Source organism: Bombyx mandarina, chromosome 07, assembly GCF_030267445.1.
Source record: "Bombyx mandarina strain Sakado chromosome 07, ASM3026744v2".
NCBI classification, from domain to species: domain Eukaryota; kingdom Metazoa; phylum Arthropoda; class Insecta; order Lepidoptera; family Bombycidae; genus Bombyx; species Bombyx mandarina.
In genome coordinates this window covers 8,747,330-8,767,496 of record NC_143214.1, presented here as the reverse complement: position 1 = coordinate 8,767,496, position 20,167 = coordinate 8,747,330, and the positions used below count along the sequence as shown (strand labels likewise).

The 20,167-nt window shown below is 36.6% G+C and overlaps 1 protein-coding gene across 3 annotated transcripts in view; it reads left to right on the top strand.

Annotated features, from left to right (window-relative positions):
• LOC114239453 (uncharacterized) overlaps positions 1 to 9,419 on the top strand; it is a 32,897-nt gene extending 23,478 nt beyond the window's left edge. For 2 of the 3 annotated variants that reach the window (XM_028169651.2, XM_089728690.1), the window contains exons 3-4: positions 4,937 to 8,040; positions 8,256 to 9,419. In XM_028169651.2, coding sequence (XP_028025452.2) covers positions 4,937 to 8,040; positions 8,256 to 8,364 — 3,213 coding nt within the window. In that variant the 3' untranslated portion in view covers positions 8,365 to 9,419. Of the gene's footprint in view, positions 1 to 3,419; positions 3,754 to 3,902; positions 4,657 to 4,936; positions 8,041 to 8,255 lie in introns of those variants that run through there. The other variant, XM_028169650.2, reaches the window with a different exon arrangement.
• The last annotated feature ends 10,748 nt before the right edge of the window (positions 9,420 to 20,167 follow it).

Here is a 20,167-nt window from a genome sequence, read left to right as displayed (position 1 = left end):
TTACAACGGCTGCTCCATCCTTCAAACCAAAACGCATTACTGCTCACGGCAGAAATAGGCAGGTTGGTCGTATCTACCCGTGCGAACTTACAAGACGTCCTACCACCAGTAATTATACAAAAATATAATTTTGCGGGTTTGATTTTTATTACACGATTTTATTCCTTCGCCGTGGAAGTCAATCGTGAGCATTTGTTAAGTACGTATTCCATTAGTAAAATTGGTACCCGTCTGCGGGATTCGAACACCGTTGCGTCGCTAGATACGAATGCACCGGACGTCTTATCCTTTAGGCCACGACGACCTCAATTTTTCAGTCTATTGCACGTTATGTTCATAATAGCTGATTACATCCTAGTTACATCCAATGTTAAAAGGAAATGCGGTTGCCGAGAAATTCTATACACAATTTAATAACTATGTTCCTATCCTCTTCCCAAATCTCACCGAACTAGAAGACAATTGCAGCTCAGACTGAAAATATCTACGTAAAAAGTGTTTCAGTTCAGTCAAATACGTAGAGGACAAATATACAAAGATTTATTGATATTTATGTGCTTATGTATATAAATATAAGTAAATATTAGGAGTTTCCCAGTTTTCTTCTTGAAATTCAACACATATTTTTATTTAAGTAGACTGATTATTGATTAAGTCTGTATATTTAACTTTTATTTAATTTATGTAGTGTGATAAATAAATGATTTTTTTTTAATTGATTTATAATGAATTGATAATGGACTATTAAATTTATTTAATTTTTTTTTTGAATGCCTACGATTTTTTATTCGAATTACTCTTCGCACACAAGCGAAGTAAACGTAACAATAACAACAAAAAATTAAAATATTTTCTTGTGTTTTTTTCAAAGTTTACGTTTGAAACTTATCTGAATTGAATCGATTTTTGCCTATCAATATTTCGCCATCCCTACTGCAAATGTTATTTAAATGGCCAATTACTAAAATTTACAGACTTCTGAGATCGCTAAGTGTTATTAGATTCTTGTTTTACACCGTTATTGATTTTACGAGTAAAAGTAATAATGTTAAGAGAACTGAGTTACAGAATCTCTTTATTGAATGCATCCATTTGGTTTGCTGAATATTCTAAAATGAGTCTCTAATGAATGTCTCGTTGTGTTTCCCAAGCGCTATGACATGTCCTTCTTTAAACTAGGCTTGTGGAGATTATTAAGCGGCAGGCAGCGGCTTGGCTCTGCCCCTGGCATTGCTGAAGTCCATGGGCGACGGTAGCCACTCACTATCAGGTAGGCCATATGCTCGTCTGCCTACAAGGGCAATAAAAAAAAGAAGGAATACTTATATCGATTACCAACCATAAGCAATGATATCTAATTGCTTACAACGAAAATTAATTCGGTAGTCTAAAGGTATTATTATTACTGGTGGTAGGACTTCTTGTGAGTCCGAACGGGTAGGTACCACTACCCTCCCTATTACTGCCGTGAAGCAGCAGTGCGTTTCGGTTAGAAGGGTGGGGCAGCCGTTGTACTGTTAAGCGTGAGACCTTACAACTCATGTCTCAAGTTGGATGGCGGCGTTTACGTTGTATATGTCTATGGGCTCTCAGACTAGATCCCACTAAACGTTCAATTACTACTTGTTCATAGATTTAAGAAAACTGTTAAGGAACGTTTGTGCAACAAGGCATATTATAAAGTTAAGGATTATTTACTAGATGGCACTACGTGGGAATGAGGCGCTCGCTCCTGGCCTTTTCATTTTTCATTTTTATTATTATTTTTTTAATTGTATTTTTGACTTGTTTTTTCTTTTATTGTAAATATTTTTATTTACTAAAAAAAAGAAAATATTTGAGAAAAAACAAAAAAAAAGCCCGCTGAGTTTGTTTCGCCGGTTCTTCTCAGGACTGTGGCTTTTTTTGGAACCGGTGGTAAAGTTAACATTGTTATTTTTATTTTGACATTCAACAAGTGTGTCATACTGACATCTAAGTTGAAATAAATGATTTTGAATTTGAATTTGAATTTTGCTCCGGTAACCACTTAACACCAGGTGGGCCGTGAGCTCGTCGCTTCATCTAAGAAATAAAAAATAAAAATTTAATGATTTTTTGGTATTTGACTCATAAATATTGACTGTGTGAATTTCATTAGATTTAAATAAACGAGCCTATTTTGGGGTTTCAGTAAAGTCGTGTAATAAAAATCAAACCCGCAAAATTATAATTTGTGCAATTACTGGTGGTAGGACCTCTTGTCAGTCCTCGCGGATAGGTACCACCGCCCTGCCTATTTCTGCCGTGAAGCAGTAATGCGTTTCGGTTTGAAGGGTGGGGCAGCCGTTGTAACTATACTGAGACCTTAGAACTTATATCTCAAGGTGGGTGACGCATTTACGTTACAGATGTCTATGGGCTCCAGTAACCACTTAACTCCAGGTGGGCTGTGAGCTCGTCCACCTATCTAAGCAATAACAAAAAAAGATATCGTTGAAGGCAACTCCAGTATCGATCGTCGATAGTACAAAGAATAAAAAAATAGCAAAGTAGATATATTCAATAAATTAGGAAGGTCGCATCGGTTCGTTTAGTCAGTGACGTCACCAGGCATGTCGTTTACAACGTATCGAAGCAATGTTGAATTAGAAAGTTTTGGTGAGGAGCCAACTGTAATGGTGGAGGATAAACGGATCGGCGACCCGACCGAGTAAATCTCGCGATGACGCTGCATTCAGATCACATATCTTACATATCACGCACGCTAAAATTGTTTTGTTTATTGCTTAAATAGGTGGACGAGCTCACAGCCCACCTAGTGTTAAGTGGTTACTGAAGCCCATAGACATGTACAACGTAAATGCGCCTTCCAATTACAACGGCTGCCCCACCCTTCAAACCGAAACGCATTACTGCTTCACGGCAGTAATAGGCGGGGCTTATATTTGTAAACAGCGATTTTGTATGGAAACTATTTTGGAAGCCATTAAAGAATTATTATTTTTTCTAGTCTAAAAAACATTTTTTTTATTTTTCTTTTATTGCCCTTGTAGACAGACGAGCATACAGTCCACCTGATGGTAAGTGATTACCGTCGCTCATGGATATCAGCAATGCCAGGAGAAGAGCCAAGCCGCTGCCTACCGTTAAATTAAATCCTGCTCCATTTGAGCGACCGTTAAAAATTGACCGTTGAGTTGTAAAGTCGAAGAGCGGTAAAGTTCTTGGTGACAGTTTCAATGGCCCGAACAATCTCACTTGGCACGGTTACAGTGAGAATAAACGGAAACATGGCGGGAATCGCATACGTGAATGATAGATAAGTCGACGTTGCAATAAATGATAATCGCGAAACTGTCGGAAGCATTCCGAATGTTGTTTAGACGATTTTGCCCAAGACGAATTGTAGACGAGGCGCCCGTTGATATTGAGGTCGGTACAAAAATACATGGCGGTTGATGTCGCTCGGACGGCAGTAGGTGGTAGGCGGCGCACGCGCCGACCGCGCGCGACTCACAGATTCAAATGTACCGGCTCATTTACGACACCCGCGCTATATATAACCGCTGCGACCAGAGTAATATCTGCATGTTCCATCACAAAAAACAAGTGATCCATCTAATTAAATGTGAATATCTAACTGTGCCGAGTGCCGCTACAGTATACGTCTCAAATGTGTCCGCTGGACAAACAAACTTGAGTTCTTTAATACGTTGACACGCAGGAAGTATATATATCTATTTTATATTTTAATAGTGAACGTCAAAGCTTGTGAGTATATTATTATATTATTATGTTTTGTCAAATTGCCAAATAGTTCGTAGCTCGCGAGGTTTAAAAAAATAAATACACAAAAATCGTGATTTTCTTGAACCGTACGAAAGACGTTTTTATATGTAACGGAATGTGAAATATTTCAGTAAAATGAATCCACCGTCTGCGATACACGGAGCCATGAATCGCGACCGTAAGCCATTCACTTACACCCCGGGAGGGTTAGATTTATCAGAGATCAAGTCGGAACGAATGGCCAAAAGACTTATGCGAAACGCAATGAATCAAGGTGTACCGGAAGTGCCAACGCACCCTGTGCAGTCGCCACCGATGCCGTCCACACCGATCTTAGTACCGAACTACAATTGCTTACCGGTCCAAGTATTTCCGACCTTTAATTTACCGGCCAATCCTAAATCATTGTTGCGAACAAGAAGCAACCCAGACACACCTAAAGATCCGCCTGTACAACGTGTACCGCCGCCATATCATTTTACAAACAATAACAAAGAATCAAACATAGAAAGTTACGAGCCAGTTAGCAAGCCAACGTTTTCGTTTATAACCACAAATAATAATAGACCAACGTCTGCGTATGAATACGTAAACAATCCTTATGAGACAGTACAAACTAATAATGGATGTATTGGATTTAAGAACCCATATGAACTCCCAGAAATTAGTTATGATGCTGAATATTTAACAAGCTCGCCTATTGTCAGTCATGTTCCTAGTAGCGAGCCCTTTATAAAGTTTCAAAATAATGAAACAGATGAAATAAAAAATCAAAATGGGGAACACGCAGATTTGTTTCCTAAAATATTAACACCGGATATCAGTGTTGATGCTTTAACAGAATCAGAGAAAACAACGGATGCCGAAGAAACTTCAGATGATAAGGTTTTAATTGAAATTCTAATTGAAATATGATATTCTGTTTATGCATAAAATAAAATTTATTACTAAATAAGTCTTATGTGGACAAATTTGTTTGCAACTTAAATTTACGCATCTGAAATATTGCAAAGCTTATTGTATTTTCTATCATGTTTTTATAATCAGTATAACATTAGACAAGAATACGAAAAAAAAAATATTAATCACATTTTAGTATTTGATGTTCTTGAATGTATCTTATGTCTTAAACAGACAATTGACTTTTAATTTTTTTTAATTACAGAAACAAGTCAAATTTGTAAGCAAGACAGTTAAAAATGAAGGAAAAATTGAAGAACAAAATGGTGATCATAATGGTGACGTCGAAGCAGAAATGACAGTTATGCTACCCACTAAGAAAACAGGTGCAAAAACGGAAACTAGAGTTGAAGTGGTAAAGAAAATTCTACCGGATGGCACAGTACAAGAAGTGAAAACAACTACAACAAAAACTACCATTGACGGTAAAACTGAAATTAAAACAGAAACAGAGACAAGAACATTGCCAAAAGAAGAGGCTGATGAAGAAATAGAGGAATTTGAAGAAGAATTGGAAGAACAGGAAAATGCCAATGTAGCGGTTCAAGAGGTTGAAGAAAAATCACAAATCGTCGAAGAACCAGAGGTGATCTCGAAGAAAATCATCAAAGAAAATACTCCTGAAACCAAAGAGGATAATATCATAAAAGGTGAAGAAAAATCGGAGACTACAACAACCACAACACGTAAAGTTGTTATATTACAAGCAGACAGTGAAAATTCAAAAGAAGATGTTGAGGAAATGGTGGAAGAAGAAGAAGTTGAAGAAGAAGAAGTTGAAGACAGTGAACCTGTAACAGTTGTAATTAAGAACACTGAATCAATAACCCCAAAACATAATACAAAAGAAGAGGATGAAGAAGAAGAAGAAATAGAAGACGAAGAAGTAGAAGAAGAAGAGAAGGAAGTTATTGAAGAAAAAGTAGCTAAAGAAGAGGAGATTGAGTCTGCAAAAGAAAATTTGGATGCAGAACCAGAAAACGACAACCAAAACGAAGAGAGCCGGTTAGAGGAAGAAGAAGAAGTTGTAGTTAGTAGTAAAAAAAATACTGAAGTTGAGCAAACACTCAAGAGTGATGATGATGATGATGGTGATGATGAAGTATATGAAGAAGCAGAACAAAATGAAGTAGAAAAAGAGGTTGAGGTTATAACTGAAACTGTAACTGCTGAGGAAAAAAAAGAAGCAGAAGAGGAAGATGACGATAAAAGTGAAGTGATAGTCCAGGTTGATGTTTTAAAGCCTTCCTCTGTAAAATATGACGAAGAAGAAGTAAACGAGGAATGTAAGGATATAGAAACGGAAACTGCCGAAGCGGTTGAAACTAAAGAAAACAATTTTTCAGAATCCTCAGTACGACCATCAGATACTAAACAAGAGACAGTAGTAGAAATTAAAATAGAAGAAAAAGAAGAAGCTGAGCCTGAAAAGAAAACTCAAATACCTATGAGAGAACCATCAGTGCCACTCGAGAAAGTTGAAGATGTTGAAATTAAGCCAATCGGACCGGCTGAAGTTATCACCAAAACGCATACAGAAAAAACTGAAATTTTTACGCGCACTAGTCCTGTACCCGGAGCTTTCAGTACACAAACTGAATACAACAGGATAGAAAAGATTGAGACCGTTAACCGCACAACGAAAACATTAGACGGTACCTGTGAAGATCCTGTTCAAACAGAAATACCGGTTATTAAAACCTATTTTCCTCCCAATAGGGACAGATCTCTGTCATCTCCAATGCCATCCAGACCCTTCCAACAAGCTTACAACCCTGAACCAACAACTGAACGACGCCATAGCTTGTTACTGGAAAGACTTAGCGTTGAAAGGCAAATGCCATCTGAAATTTATCATAACCAAAATAATGAGCAACAGCGACAATGGTCACAAGAACCACAATCCGAGGTCTTGACTATAAGTAATGTTAAACCCAGTTCAATAACAAATCAACAATGGTATCAACAAATAAGAGAAAATTCTGTTTATAATGATGTTACACCTACACCCGTGTCATCTACACCAATTTGGAGCCAATCACAACCTAAGCATCAACCTTCACCCCAACCCCAACCTCAACCTCAGTTACAACCTACTTATCGACCTCAACCAACATATCCCACAAATCAAACATACACCCCACAACCGACTCAAAAACCGATCACTCCACAAGCTACACAACAAACATACGCCTCTCAACCTCAACAAAAAATATATACTCCACAACCCATACAGCGCCCATATACTCCACAACCAACTACACCAATTTTACAATCGCAATACCAACCTACTTACACAGAGACTACACAAGAGAGAAGTTCAAACACTTACACAAGTTACACTCCAAAACCGACATGGGCTAGCAGCATTGACACTACGCCATCATTTAATTTACAACAGCCGAGCCAATATAACTATGTAAACACGGAAACAACAGACAACTATCAGAAAACCTCACAGCAATATTCTTCTTCTTATGTTCCTCCCCCGTGGGAACAAGATTCGTCTTATTTGGCAAATAACTCCTCTCAAAGTTACTATCAACCACTACCCACCACTACTTTGACACCGACTGCACCTGCACAAAGTTGGAAACCGCCAGTCCCGAAGTCCAAGTTCGCTAAGCCTCCTCCTACGGCGTACATACCACCAGCTCCTAACCAATCTTTCGTGAAACCAGTAAACGCCGCGGAACAATCCAAACAGTCTGGCCGAAAAACTTACTACAGTGAATACGAGAGACGCTACATTAGCGTGCCCGAGTCGACATATATACCCACGGAAACGAAATTTCAGGCGCAGCCAGATCCATCTCCGCAGTATTACTATGACAATAATGAACAACCTGAACCTGTTGAACATCAGTGGCGAAAAGAATTGAGAGAATTCACTGAAAAATCTCAAACACAAACTGAACAAACTAGCATCAAGCCCCCATGGGAGACGGAATCTAAGTTCACGAAAACTGCGGAATCTACATACGCATCAACGCCCACTTGGAGTCAAACTTTGCGGCCGCGCTCATGGCGTGAAAGGAGCTTTGAAAGGGAATTCACTGGATCCCAAGAGTGGCCAAAAACGAACACTCTGGGCCGTAGTAGACCTTTAAGCTCTTATGCTAAAAATGAGCCCATCCTAGAAAGGACTAGAGGAGTGTCAGTAGATAGATATAATCCAAATAATTATCAGTCGCCAAGCAGTCTGGAACATCCGCCGGTACAAAGTCACACCCTGATCCCAGCGCCTCACGGAACTTATCACAATCCGAACGTGCCCAATTACCATTCTCGTGCTTCTACTGAAACAAGGTTAGTTGATTTGTTTACCATGATTTATATACTTTGTTAAAAAAATATTTTACTATATTATCCATCATTAGGTCACAGTTGTGTATTGTGTGTGTGTGCAATATCATATTACTTTAAAGTCTTAAGATTTCTTTTATATAAACCATTTATTCTCTCTAGTTTGAATGTTACGGAATATTTGCTAGAGTTAATAATATTTTTCATTGTCTTTTCAGAGAGCAGGCAACTTACAAACAGCCGCGTGCATGGAGAGAGTCGCGCCCAACTCCGATTCAATCGCGCTCCTTCAAGTACCTCCAATGGATCACGGGCACTGAAGATTAATGATTTAGCTAATTATGTAATGGTTATTATGAGTAAATCTTCTCAATTGTTTTAATGAGACGTTAATTGTAGATTAATATCGGTATACGGAACGAGGCGGATAATGAGATGGTAGTAAACATAAAATTTCCTTCATTTGATCCTAAAATTCTCTAAAGCGAATTTGAAGAGATAATTTAGAAGTGAAAATTTTATGAGTTAACGTAAAAAAAAAAATTAAGTCATGATACAAGCACATGATATCGAATGAATGAACTCAAAGGAGGTTGATATTTCTATTCTGATTCTGTTCTATCCGAAAGTTAATTTTCATTTTCAATTAATACAGTTTTCACGCACTTTTTGTATACGTACTAAAATTGACATTGTTATAAATAAGTACTAAGATGTGTCATGTAAAGTGTTTAAGAGTTGTAAATTTTAATGTTGCTCTGCTGTAACAAAATATTTTATTTTAGCTTCATAATTATTTACTAGCACAGAATTCAATTAAACATTTTCATTGTTCTTTGAGAGAGGCGCAATTTGCTTTCCATAAATTTCGATCATAGTTCACAGAATTAGCCTTCTTGTCTTATTAGTAACTTCGTTTTCTTTTAATTATTGTTTCCGCATTCTGATTTTAACATAGATATACAATTATCAACGCTAGTCACTATACAATGAATCTAGTCTTTATTTATTAACGCATATTATTGAAGATAATGCATTTTCGTTACATTTTGATGTTTGAACAGTTCCTAATAAAATGATTCACAATTACGTAGTTGAGTACTCTCGAAACATGTTCTTTTTTTGTATAAAAAAGATTAATGTCTCATAGTGTGTCCAAGCTATCTGCTTTTTAACTTTTAATTCATTCTTAATACACTCAACCTAAAATATTTGATGTTAATTTCAATTTATTAAATTTGATTACTGACAACGTTATAATATTTAAGAGATAACTCACTCATAGTTGTCGTAACAATGTGTTTCTTACGCTTTTTGTATTAAATGTTAGTTGTAAAGAGTTGTTGAGTTTTTGTATACTATAATAAAAATAATGAAATTTATGTTTCTTTTGTTTGGATAAATAGCCTCTTTTTGATCAAGAAGAATTTTGATATAATATTTGAATATTCAAAAATTCCTTTTAATAATTAATAAAACAAAATAATCGTCAAAAACAACCTAAAAAACCACCTACGTTATGTTTACGGATCGAGAAACCAAAAATAAAAAAAATAATTTTAACAAAAATTACAAAATTTTAGGAACTTTGATATTATTATAGTTAAAGGTTTTAGGGGACGAACTAATTGCGAATTACAGAAACAAATGAGAATTCATTTTCTAAATATCTGCGAGAACACATTCTAACCAACTCGCTCACTTAAAATGCAAGCTTGTGGTCACGTTCAGGAGCAAATAAGAATATATGTGCCTCCCCCCTCAATCCCCCCACTCCCCTTTAGAAACCGTAAAAATTTCCTCTTTACGGCGCTACAGCGAAAACCTCTTCCTGAAACCAAACTACTCAGAACAGCTCTCGTGTAGGACATTATGCGGAAAATTTAAAATGCACTGATTTAAAGCTACATTCGGAGATTTTATAGATACCGTTAAATTTATGTCTCTGTGAGCAAATGGACTAGCCTTGTTCCACGTAAACGGTGGAAAGTAATTCAGTTTTACATTTCGTTTCAATTCGAGAGCTATATATATATAAATTAATACGTGAAGCAAAAACTTTGTATCCTTTTTTACGAAAATTGCGCGGACGGAGGAGTATGAAATTTTCCACACTTATAGAGAATATAGAGAAGAAGTGGACAATGTTAATATTTTTTTAAAATAGTGTATAAAAGATACATTAAATGAATAAAGAAAACATTACACACACTACATACCATTTATTTGACGCACACACGCATGCATACTATTTATTGTCAAACTTTTGTTCTTGACGTCTGCTGTCAAATTGAGAATAGATTAAATATTGGTTGGCGGCATTTACGTTGTTAATGTTTCTGGATTCCAGTACCCACTTAGCACCAAGTAGGCCGTGAGCTCGTCCACCCATCTAAGCAATAAAAAAAAGTAATGAACCAAAAAATACCAGGTTTAAGTTTTAAAAGATTTTTTTACCTATTGCGAGTGTATAAGCTATTTCTCATTATCTACGACGGAATGTATGATGACATTTTCGAAAAAAAAATCAGACCTGGCAAAACATGAGTTCCCTTATCTTGTGCAATGAAAATCCGGCGAGTGCTCCTATTTCAGCTCGTAATGTAAGCGTATTGCAACCAAATACCATACGTTACAATGATGTAGTGATCTGGCTTACTGCCAAAGCATGCATTACAGTAGTACGCGTCTAATTATTGCATTGTATTACAAAACTTTCGTAATTTATTGAAAGATACGAGAAGGCTGGTAATGGAATACCGAGGGTTGTGCGCTGTGTTTTTTCCTAGGTAACAAAAGAATGTGTGTGAACTGTTGCAGACAGAAAATAGATTTTTTCACATCAGGAGCTCAAACATGCCGCTGCGAGACAACTGTGAACAAAAGGTGATTTTGATTCGAGCGTGGGTCAAAGTAGCTTTTTAATTTTTCAATCTTCAGTGCCGCGAATTGACATTGTTCAGCCATAAATTTGTAACATTCATATTTTACTGTGCTCTGTCCCTTTCGTATGCATATAAAAAAGCGAGTGAAAAAAACCCCTTCGAAATTCGATTTTGGAATTCGACCTCCAAGAAAACACGTTCGGAAACGCGTAATACTCTAAAATTTAAAGATATTTGTAATAAAGAAATTACATTTTTTATTTAATAGTTATTTCATTCCTATCTATTCCTGTTCATTTCTATGTCTCCTAAGTAATATGTGTTCTCACTGCTGAGGTGAAAAGTTATGTGTGCTACACGAAAGCAAAGTTTTTTGCATTTCGTGTTTTTCAGTCCCTCACTACGTTTAGGATTCTAACGATGAATCAATCTTAAAGTCCTTCGCTTGGTCGGGACTCAAAATCAGCACTCGAACCAAAAAACAACTTTGCTCTTTTGCTGCACAAATAACTATTATTGATCCTGTTTTGGAAATAAAAGTGCGAAATGACTAAGTTTGACTTTCAAATAAATATTTTCAGTCAGTTTTGTCTATCGCTGTCAATGGTGCGAACGTCCAAAGGCTTGGAGAGACAGTAATATATATTTTAAGCGCAATCTTAAAATTTATTCCCGCCCTACTATTTTCACAACTTATCTAATAGATAACATGTATAGGTATTAACTAGTATGGGTGACTTCTAATATACAAGTAGACTCCTTTAATGCCCAACGTGGAAAAATAGTTAATTTATCGCATCAAAATAATTGTCTGTAGATTATAACTTAGTATAATCGGAAGATTAACATATTCTTTTAAAACAGGTCGGAATAGGTTTCAGAAATAGAAAAACGCGGATGCAAAGCACAAACACAAAATCTTGTGATAAATTTATCATAACATAGAAGAAAATTTCTATAAACACCACTGCATGATTAATTACTAATCACAGAGAAACTAGAGCTAGTAGATGTATAATTACATGCGCTAATGCGCATCGATATTCTCTTGGGTATTGAGGTTAGAGGTAATTGTGTGGCGGCTTCAAATGCACCAAAATGAACTGCCATTCAATTCTAACCATATGCGATACGCAGAATATAACTTTGTAAAATTCAAAACTGTATCGATTTTTGCTAAATCCTCGTCCTTTGTACTGTCCGGTCATTAGATAAATGTAGCAAGGCGTTTAGGCAATATTAATTTATAAATTGTAGTTTATGTATGTTTTTTTTATTTTTATTGCTTAGATGAGTGGACTAGCTCACAGCCCACCTGATGTTAAGTGGTTACTGGAGCCCATAGACATCTATAACGTAAATGCGCCACCCACCTTGAGATATAAGTTCTAAGGTCTCAAGTATAGTTACAACGGCTGCCCCACCCTTCAAACCGAAACGCAGTACTGCTTCACGGCAGAAATAAGCAGGGTGATGGTACCTACCCGTGCGGACTCACAAGAGGTCCTCCTACCACCAGTAATTCGGGGCAATCTACACATTTGATAATTTGAAGAAGCGATTTTTAATGATAATGAGTACCCTATATTTCAGCGATGTTGATAGGGCCATAACCACGGATAGACCAAGGAGTGCCGGTAACATCTTTCCGAAAAACTAAATCAGGCAGAGATGACAAACTTGTCCATTATTTTGTTACGTAATTCCCATTTTTTTCAAATTAATTTCACTATATTGTGTTACATTTAAATTACAATATTATTTTGTATATTTTTGTACAATTAAATTGCTATTTGGAAAACCGAATCGAGAAGTCCTCACATCACTGCAGAGTAAACGTCCATTCCGTCACGTAGCATTTGAGAAACCATAGAAAGGTATTCAATTTTTTCATTTTTATAATGAAAATAAATCTTAGGGAAAAAACTTGCCTATTCAAAATTCCGTTCATCCCTAGCGCACCACAACTTGACACGTTTTTTGGCAACGGTGCAAAGGTGTCATCTACCGTGATATTTGAATCCTTTGCGGATTAACTCGAGTGTGTATACGTGTCCCTCTCGGGCGATATACAGGGAACACTATTTACTGTCCCGTGACTCCTGCACTTGACAAGGATGTATTCAATGTTGCTTTGCTGCGGCAATGTGACTTGAATGTTGTTTAGCAATTCAGAGCTCATCCTTGAATTAGTGGGTTGAACACTGAAATGCTACAAAAGTTTTTAGTTGGTCATATCAAACAGAATTTAGGTTTTGAGTTATTCAAGGAGGTTTTTCGTGATTGCCTGGTGATGATGTTTGATACTGTGTCATAATTTACAAAATTAGAGAACTTTAGTTAATTTCTAGGTATTTATTTATTTATTTTATTTAATATATTTTGTAGACACAGCTGTCAGAAGAAACACGACAATAAGGATACAAAGTATAAGGGCACTACTTATTTCATGTTGAAATCTCTTCCAATAGGCCCGCAGAATGAAAGAAGAATTAAGAACACAGACCTAGTGCATACAGTAAACATTACATATAATAATATAAACATATTACAATATACAAAACAATACATATACATACGCATACATATACTTACTTTATATTACAATACTTTATACAAGTATATATACTTTTATTTAATACTAGCTGACCCGGCAGACTTCGTAGTGCCTCAATCGATAAATAAAAGACCTAAACTTTTGTATAAAATAAACTTAAAACAAATAAAAGGAATCCGTCCGACGGGGGACACATCAAAGTGAAAACAATATTGCTATTTTTTTTTATTCCAAGCATTTTCATATTTATCTATCTTTTAAACCTTCTCTGGACTTCCACAAATAATTCAAAACCAAAATTAGCCAAATCGGTAGAGCCGTTTTCGAGTTTTAGCGAGACTAACGAACAGCAATTCATTTTTATTTATATAGATAGTAAGGATAAATAATGTTCCCTGACAGATTTCACATATTTCTTGAACGCTGCTATGGTTTGTATATGACTTTTCATTTTATATGTAATATAAATTTTGTTAAAAAAAAATGTGTCCATTAACTAAGCTTAAAACCAGCTAGGAGCGACCCGAAAAAGGAAAGTAATTTGAAAAACAAACGCTCTTCATTCGGACGGAGGGCGCGATCCCACGGGCCGGTCGTTAGCCGATTACCCCTAATGTTCTTTATCGATAAAAAAAAACCGTTCGGTTATACGTAACCCAACAATTTACCGAGACGGAATCCCGCGGAGGTTCGTTATCTTTCGCCGAGGGACGCCTATTATCTTCGGAGTGGGTAAATGCAGGAATTTATACTAATTTTGCGAGAAGTTTTTTTTTTATTGCTCTTGTAGGCAGACACGAGCATACCCACCTGATGGTGAGTGGTTACCGTCGTCCATGGACTTCAGCAATGCCAGGGGCAGAGCCTAGCCGCTGCCTACCGCTTAATACTCTCCACAAGCCTCTTTTGAAGAAGGACATGTCATAGTGCTCGGGAAACACCGTGGAGGGGAGCTCATTCCATAGCCGGATGGTGCGTGGCAAAAAAGACCTCTGGAATCGCACTGTCGATGAACGCAGGCGGTTCCAGATAATATGGATGAAGTGTTTTAATGTTGTATCATTAAAGCTTTGCAAGTGAAAATCGGTGTTATGTAAAACATGTAGTTTGTGTAAGACATTCTTGTATAAAGTCTATTTCGGTAGTCATCAAACGGGCTTGCGATATTTCTCGTGCAGCCACTGCAGCTACTTTCGTAGTTGTGTTTAGAATAGTGACATTGTAAATTCCTATCCTAGCGGTAGCTACTAAATGGTCAACGTTTTTAGACTACAGTCCAAAACAAACGTGAAACGTGTATGAGCATGGTCATAATGTGATTTGTTCTTTTTTTTTCCCTACCTAAGCTGACAGCCTTGAGAGGCTATATCAGCGTAACCCTAACTAGTAGGTGAGCTCGCGGGGCTCAAACCGGAGCGTTGCTAACACTGACCCTAGCAAGAGTAGTGCTTCGCAGAATCTACCACCGGATCGGAAACGCGACCCACTGAGAAGATCCAGCGAGAAACTCAGTGGGCTGTGTCTGTGGGTTATCGTGATGTGAGCGTTGTGAGGGCTTAGTATAAAAATTAGTTTTTTTTTTTTTGCTTAGGTGGGTAGGCGAACTCAAAGGCCACCTGGTGTTAAGTGGTTACTGGAGCCCATAGACATTCACAACGTAAATGCGCCACCCACCTTGAGATATGAGTTCTGAGGTCTCAAGTATAGTTACAACGGCTGCCCCACCTTTCAAACCGAAACGCATTACTGCTTCACGGCAGAAATAGGGAGAGTAGTGGTACCTACCCGTGCGGACTCACAAGAGGTCCTACCACCAGTAAAAGAAGATGAAACGTCCATAGACGTAATAGGTACGGTATAGACGCGACTTAATAACTTGACCACATGTTAGAATCTATTGTTAGTACGTGTGAGCAGTCCATCATTATATATCTAAGGTGGATTCCTCATAAATGAGGATCATGACAGACTAATGCAGAACACTCCGATTGGGCGACCTGCCCCTGTCGGTTCGTATCCATGGCACTCCTAAGCACTCGCCAGAGCCAAACTCGAATGAGGTTTCTATGATTGGAAATCAGCTGTCAATTCGCGTCAATAAAAACCATCGAGTCACAATTATTTATTTGTACTTCAGAGGGAGTATGTTGTAACTGACTCGTGATTGTTGGCGAACTCTATACTGCTCACTAAAGAACACACACACTACGCTAACAATTCACGGAAAATCCACTACCAAGTTCTGCAGTTATTCGATCCCATCCTAATATAATTTATATGAACACAATAATTCTCGTAACAAACCGGAGTAACCTCATTTGATAATCCGATGTAACTAACATACTACCACTTATTAACTAAGTGTGTTTGAAATGAGTTACAAGGGATTTCCTGACAGGCAGCCTTTGGGAAATCTCAACTCTGGAATCCAATTAAAACCGAGTTGAACCTTCGCTATCCGATGTCGAATGCTTTGAACGAACTTCGCATTGTGGAATATATACCCTTTCGTTCCTGGGGGACTGCCTTCGGATATTTATGCGAATCAAAAGATTGGGCGCTCTTACCTTTTTCCGTGTGACTTGGGATCTAGTGATGTCGGGGTTTGTCGATGTTATTGTGTATTGTAATGTCGTAAATTAATATCAACAATTGGCCTATATTTTGGGTAACAGCTAAGAGAAAAAAAAAACTATTGATAATTCTCTTTTAAAACTTTAACGGAAAATTTTCAATGTAGTTTTCACTAATTCCAAGATGTCCAATTAACTTTTTATTTTGCCCACGTATCTGAGATCCATAAAAATACAATTATTAATATGCTTTTATTAGTTTCAGACGTGTGTATGTTTGTAACGGAATCTTTGAACATGATTTTGACCCCCTTCAAGACGTCGGATTAACTCGAAATTTATTATACTTATTAAGGACCGATGACAATTCAATATAAAAAAAAAAAAAATTTAAATTCATCTAAAAACTTAAAAATAAATAATAGTTTAAAAAAACTAGTAGGCTTTTATAGAAAATCCAACTAAAAAATAGAAAAGAAATTTTAATACATTTGAATTAAAAATAGTGTAAGAAAAAAACGATTTTATTGTAAAAAAGTGTGGTTTGCTTTTCAGGATATTATCAAAATAACCCTTCTACTCATATCTCTTCATAAAATATTTATAACTACTGATACCATGCACCTCACGCTTTTATTACAATAAAATATTTTTTTCTAACACTATTTTTAATTTACATTTATTAAAATTTATTTTCTATTTTTTTAGTTGGATTTTCTATAAAAGCGTACTTTGTTGGTTTTTTAAACAATTTTTTTTATTACTATCTCCTAATATCTTGACCAGGGCAACAAGGATGAGAAAACGTTTCTTTTTTTTTAATTCCTATTTTGGTTTGTTTTTATATTGGCTAGGTAATGGAATGGATGTTTCGAAGTGCCTCTGTTATTGCTGACGTCCACGAGCCATAGTTATTCACCGTTAGGGGAACTGTAAGATCACGTGCCTTCATAAAAACTTAAAAACTTATCGATTATTAAAATCCAGTTACTTCCAACCCTAACCTATCGTGAGGTGTCGATATCTCGATTCTAATATTGTCCTTTCCTACTCATATTTGTTTTGGTGTTTCTTCGTGTAAGATTTAAGATAAAAGTTTTTGAAGATGTTGAATATTCATTTTTGGGCTTGGGAATTTATTATGGTATTGTCTTAATGTACATATTAGTTTGTGTAATGGAATAAAACTTATTAATGTTCTATTTTGGATAGTGTACTAATAAAAAAACCGTTACGATTTATAACGTTATCAGAATTGATCCAGAATTACTGGTGGTAGGACCTCTTGTGAGTCCGCACGTGAAGGTTCCTCCACCGTGCCTATTTCAGCCGAGAAGCAGTAATGCCTTTCGGTCTGAAGGGTGGGACGGCCGTTGTAACTGTACTGAGATGTTAGGACTCATATCTCAAGGTGGGTGGCGGCATTTACGTTATAGATGTCTATGGGCTCCGGTAACCACTTAACACCAGGTGGGTTGTGAGCTCGTCCACCCATCTATGCAATAAAAATTTAAAAAAAAAATGTTTGTGGGACTAATTTTTTACTAAATCCGAATGGCTCTTAAAAATTTAAGCCGCAAAAGCAATTTTACTAGAGCATAGCTTAATAGTCTATTTTGTTATTATCGTTCCTGACTAAAAAACAGGACGCCATTCTAGAGCTTGTGACTTAAATTTAAATCTTAAAATTCGTTAAATAATAAATAATAATAATATATTTTTCCAGGTGCCGCGCATAGCTAATTGGCTCCTTCAATCTTTCAATCACACACATCGTTTTTTCATTATACGAGTCAAGATTGCTTACGGTGTCCTGATAGACCTCATTTTTTGAGCTTGCAAGAGTTAGGGAATCATTTTGGATAAAAAAAAAATGTGCGTATTCGCAAGCTTGATGATTTTCCTCCCTATTGAATTTAGCTGGCAGTGAAAATTAAGCGGCGGCTAGGTTTAATTACCCAATTAATACAGTTTTGTTCTAAATCTAATTATGTAGCGATCCATCAGGGAGCCATCGTATTTAGTGGACTGTGTACGGTATTTGGTAACTGCATTGAGTTGTTCAGATTTTTTTGTTCAAAGTGCACTTCAGTTCCTTGAGCTTTTGATCACACCCAACAACTCATCGGAGACTGTAATGATGACAAAGTATTTTACACGGGAAACGTGCGATTACTAATTCGTGATCAAAATTTTCGCGCTATTTTTTCACAGTCACAGATTAAACCCACTGGTTTTTTTTTTTTTTTTTTTAGTATTCCTATTGACCTCTTTGGATACAATTGTTGTTAGTATCGATATCTACTTACTCATCTGTGGCGGTCCCAATTATGATTTATGTAAATGCATGTACGTTTTCTGGAATAATTTATTTATATATTTAATTAGTTGGACTAACACAAATTCAGGACATCGACGAATTGACAAGACGATAGGTGATAAATGTCACCTTAGTTTTAGGTACAAACGACATTACAGCAAATACATTTTGAAATTAAAAAAAAAAACATGAGTAATTTAACTAGTTACTATGTTGCTGGTAATTTCACTGTTAATTAATCAAAATGTGACCAGAATATCCAATGTTGTACACAAAAATCTCCTATAGGCTAACAGTGCAGGTTGTACCAATATCTTATTCGTGAAATCGTTGTATATCATAATTTGCAACGATCGACCTAAATTTCATTTCATACATTACCTATGTGTCATTAAAGTAGTCAGAAGCAACCTCTACAGGATAATTGGCTTCCGTTGTAGCTAGAATTAAAACGAAGTTTGGCCAAACCAGTAACTTAAGCTTAAAAGGATAACCGGCAAAGTTACGAGAAGAGCCATTGTTGGAAACTACAACGAAAACATTGTTATATTTGACGTTGTAATATGGGGATAGTGGGATTAGGATGGAAATCTTGATGCAGTGGAACACAATTTACGGTATGTTTAAATGGGCGGGGGGTATTTAATTGGGAAAGTTATTTTGGTATGGTTTACTGAAATTTGGTGCTTTTTAATTGTACTAGGGATGGCGCATTGTAAACAGGTAGGTCTTGCAGAGGTAGATGGGGTAGATAAGATGTGAAAAAGTCCTACTAATGAAGTTTTGAAGATACACTTCCTCTATGATCGTTGCACTGGATAATAACACCAGGTTGGTGGAAGATCTTCCTTTAAATTTTATTTAAGGTGTTAAAATAGTTACCTGAGCCCACAATATGAATGCCGACACACACTAAAAGAGACTTTAGATCTATATCTCTTTAGTGGTGGAAGGACTTTTTTATTTATTTATTGCTTAGGTGTGTGGACGAGTTCATGATTACTGGAGCCCATAGACATCTACAACGTAAATGTGCCACCCACCTTGAGATATAAGTTCTAAGGTCTTAGTATAGTAACGGCTGCCCCACCCTTCAAACCGAAATACCATTACTGCTTCACGGCAGAAATAGGCAGGGTGGTGGTACCTACCCGCGCGGACTCACAAGAGGTCCTACCACCAGTAATTACGCAAGTTATAATTTTGGGGGTTTGATTTTTATTACACGATGTTATTCATTCACCGTGGAAGTCAATCGTGAACATTTGTTGAGTACGTATTTCATTAGAAAAGTTGGTACCCGCCTGAGATTCGAACACCGGTGCATCGTTCAACATGAATGCACTATACGTCTTCTCCTTTAGACCACGACGACTTCATAGTTTAAAATTAAATCCTTAATTTATCCTATCCCTAAATTAAATCATAGTTAGTTTAAAATTAAATCCCTACACTATAACACGCCTTAAATAACCCGCTTCAAGTATAGTGGTTACAATTCCATTTCTAATAAAACACTAAGATTAGAAACGGGCCGCATAGTGAGGCGACACTGGATGTGGTACAAAACGTGGTACCACAAGTTGGCGAATAACAGTGATATTACAAAACGTACTAGATAACGTTTGCATAGAGACGGAACTGTCACGATGAAATATAAAATTATCTTTTTATCACTCGTTGTGATTGTGATATGTTTAAAGTTCTTGTTTTCTTATGAAAATAAAGTTTGTTGTATTGTTTTTTCTTATTGCTTAGATGGATTGGCGAGCTCACGGTAAGCCTGGTGTTGAGT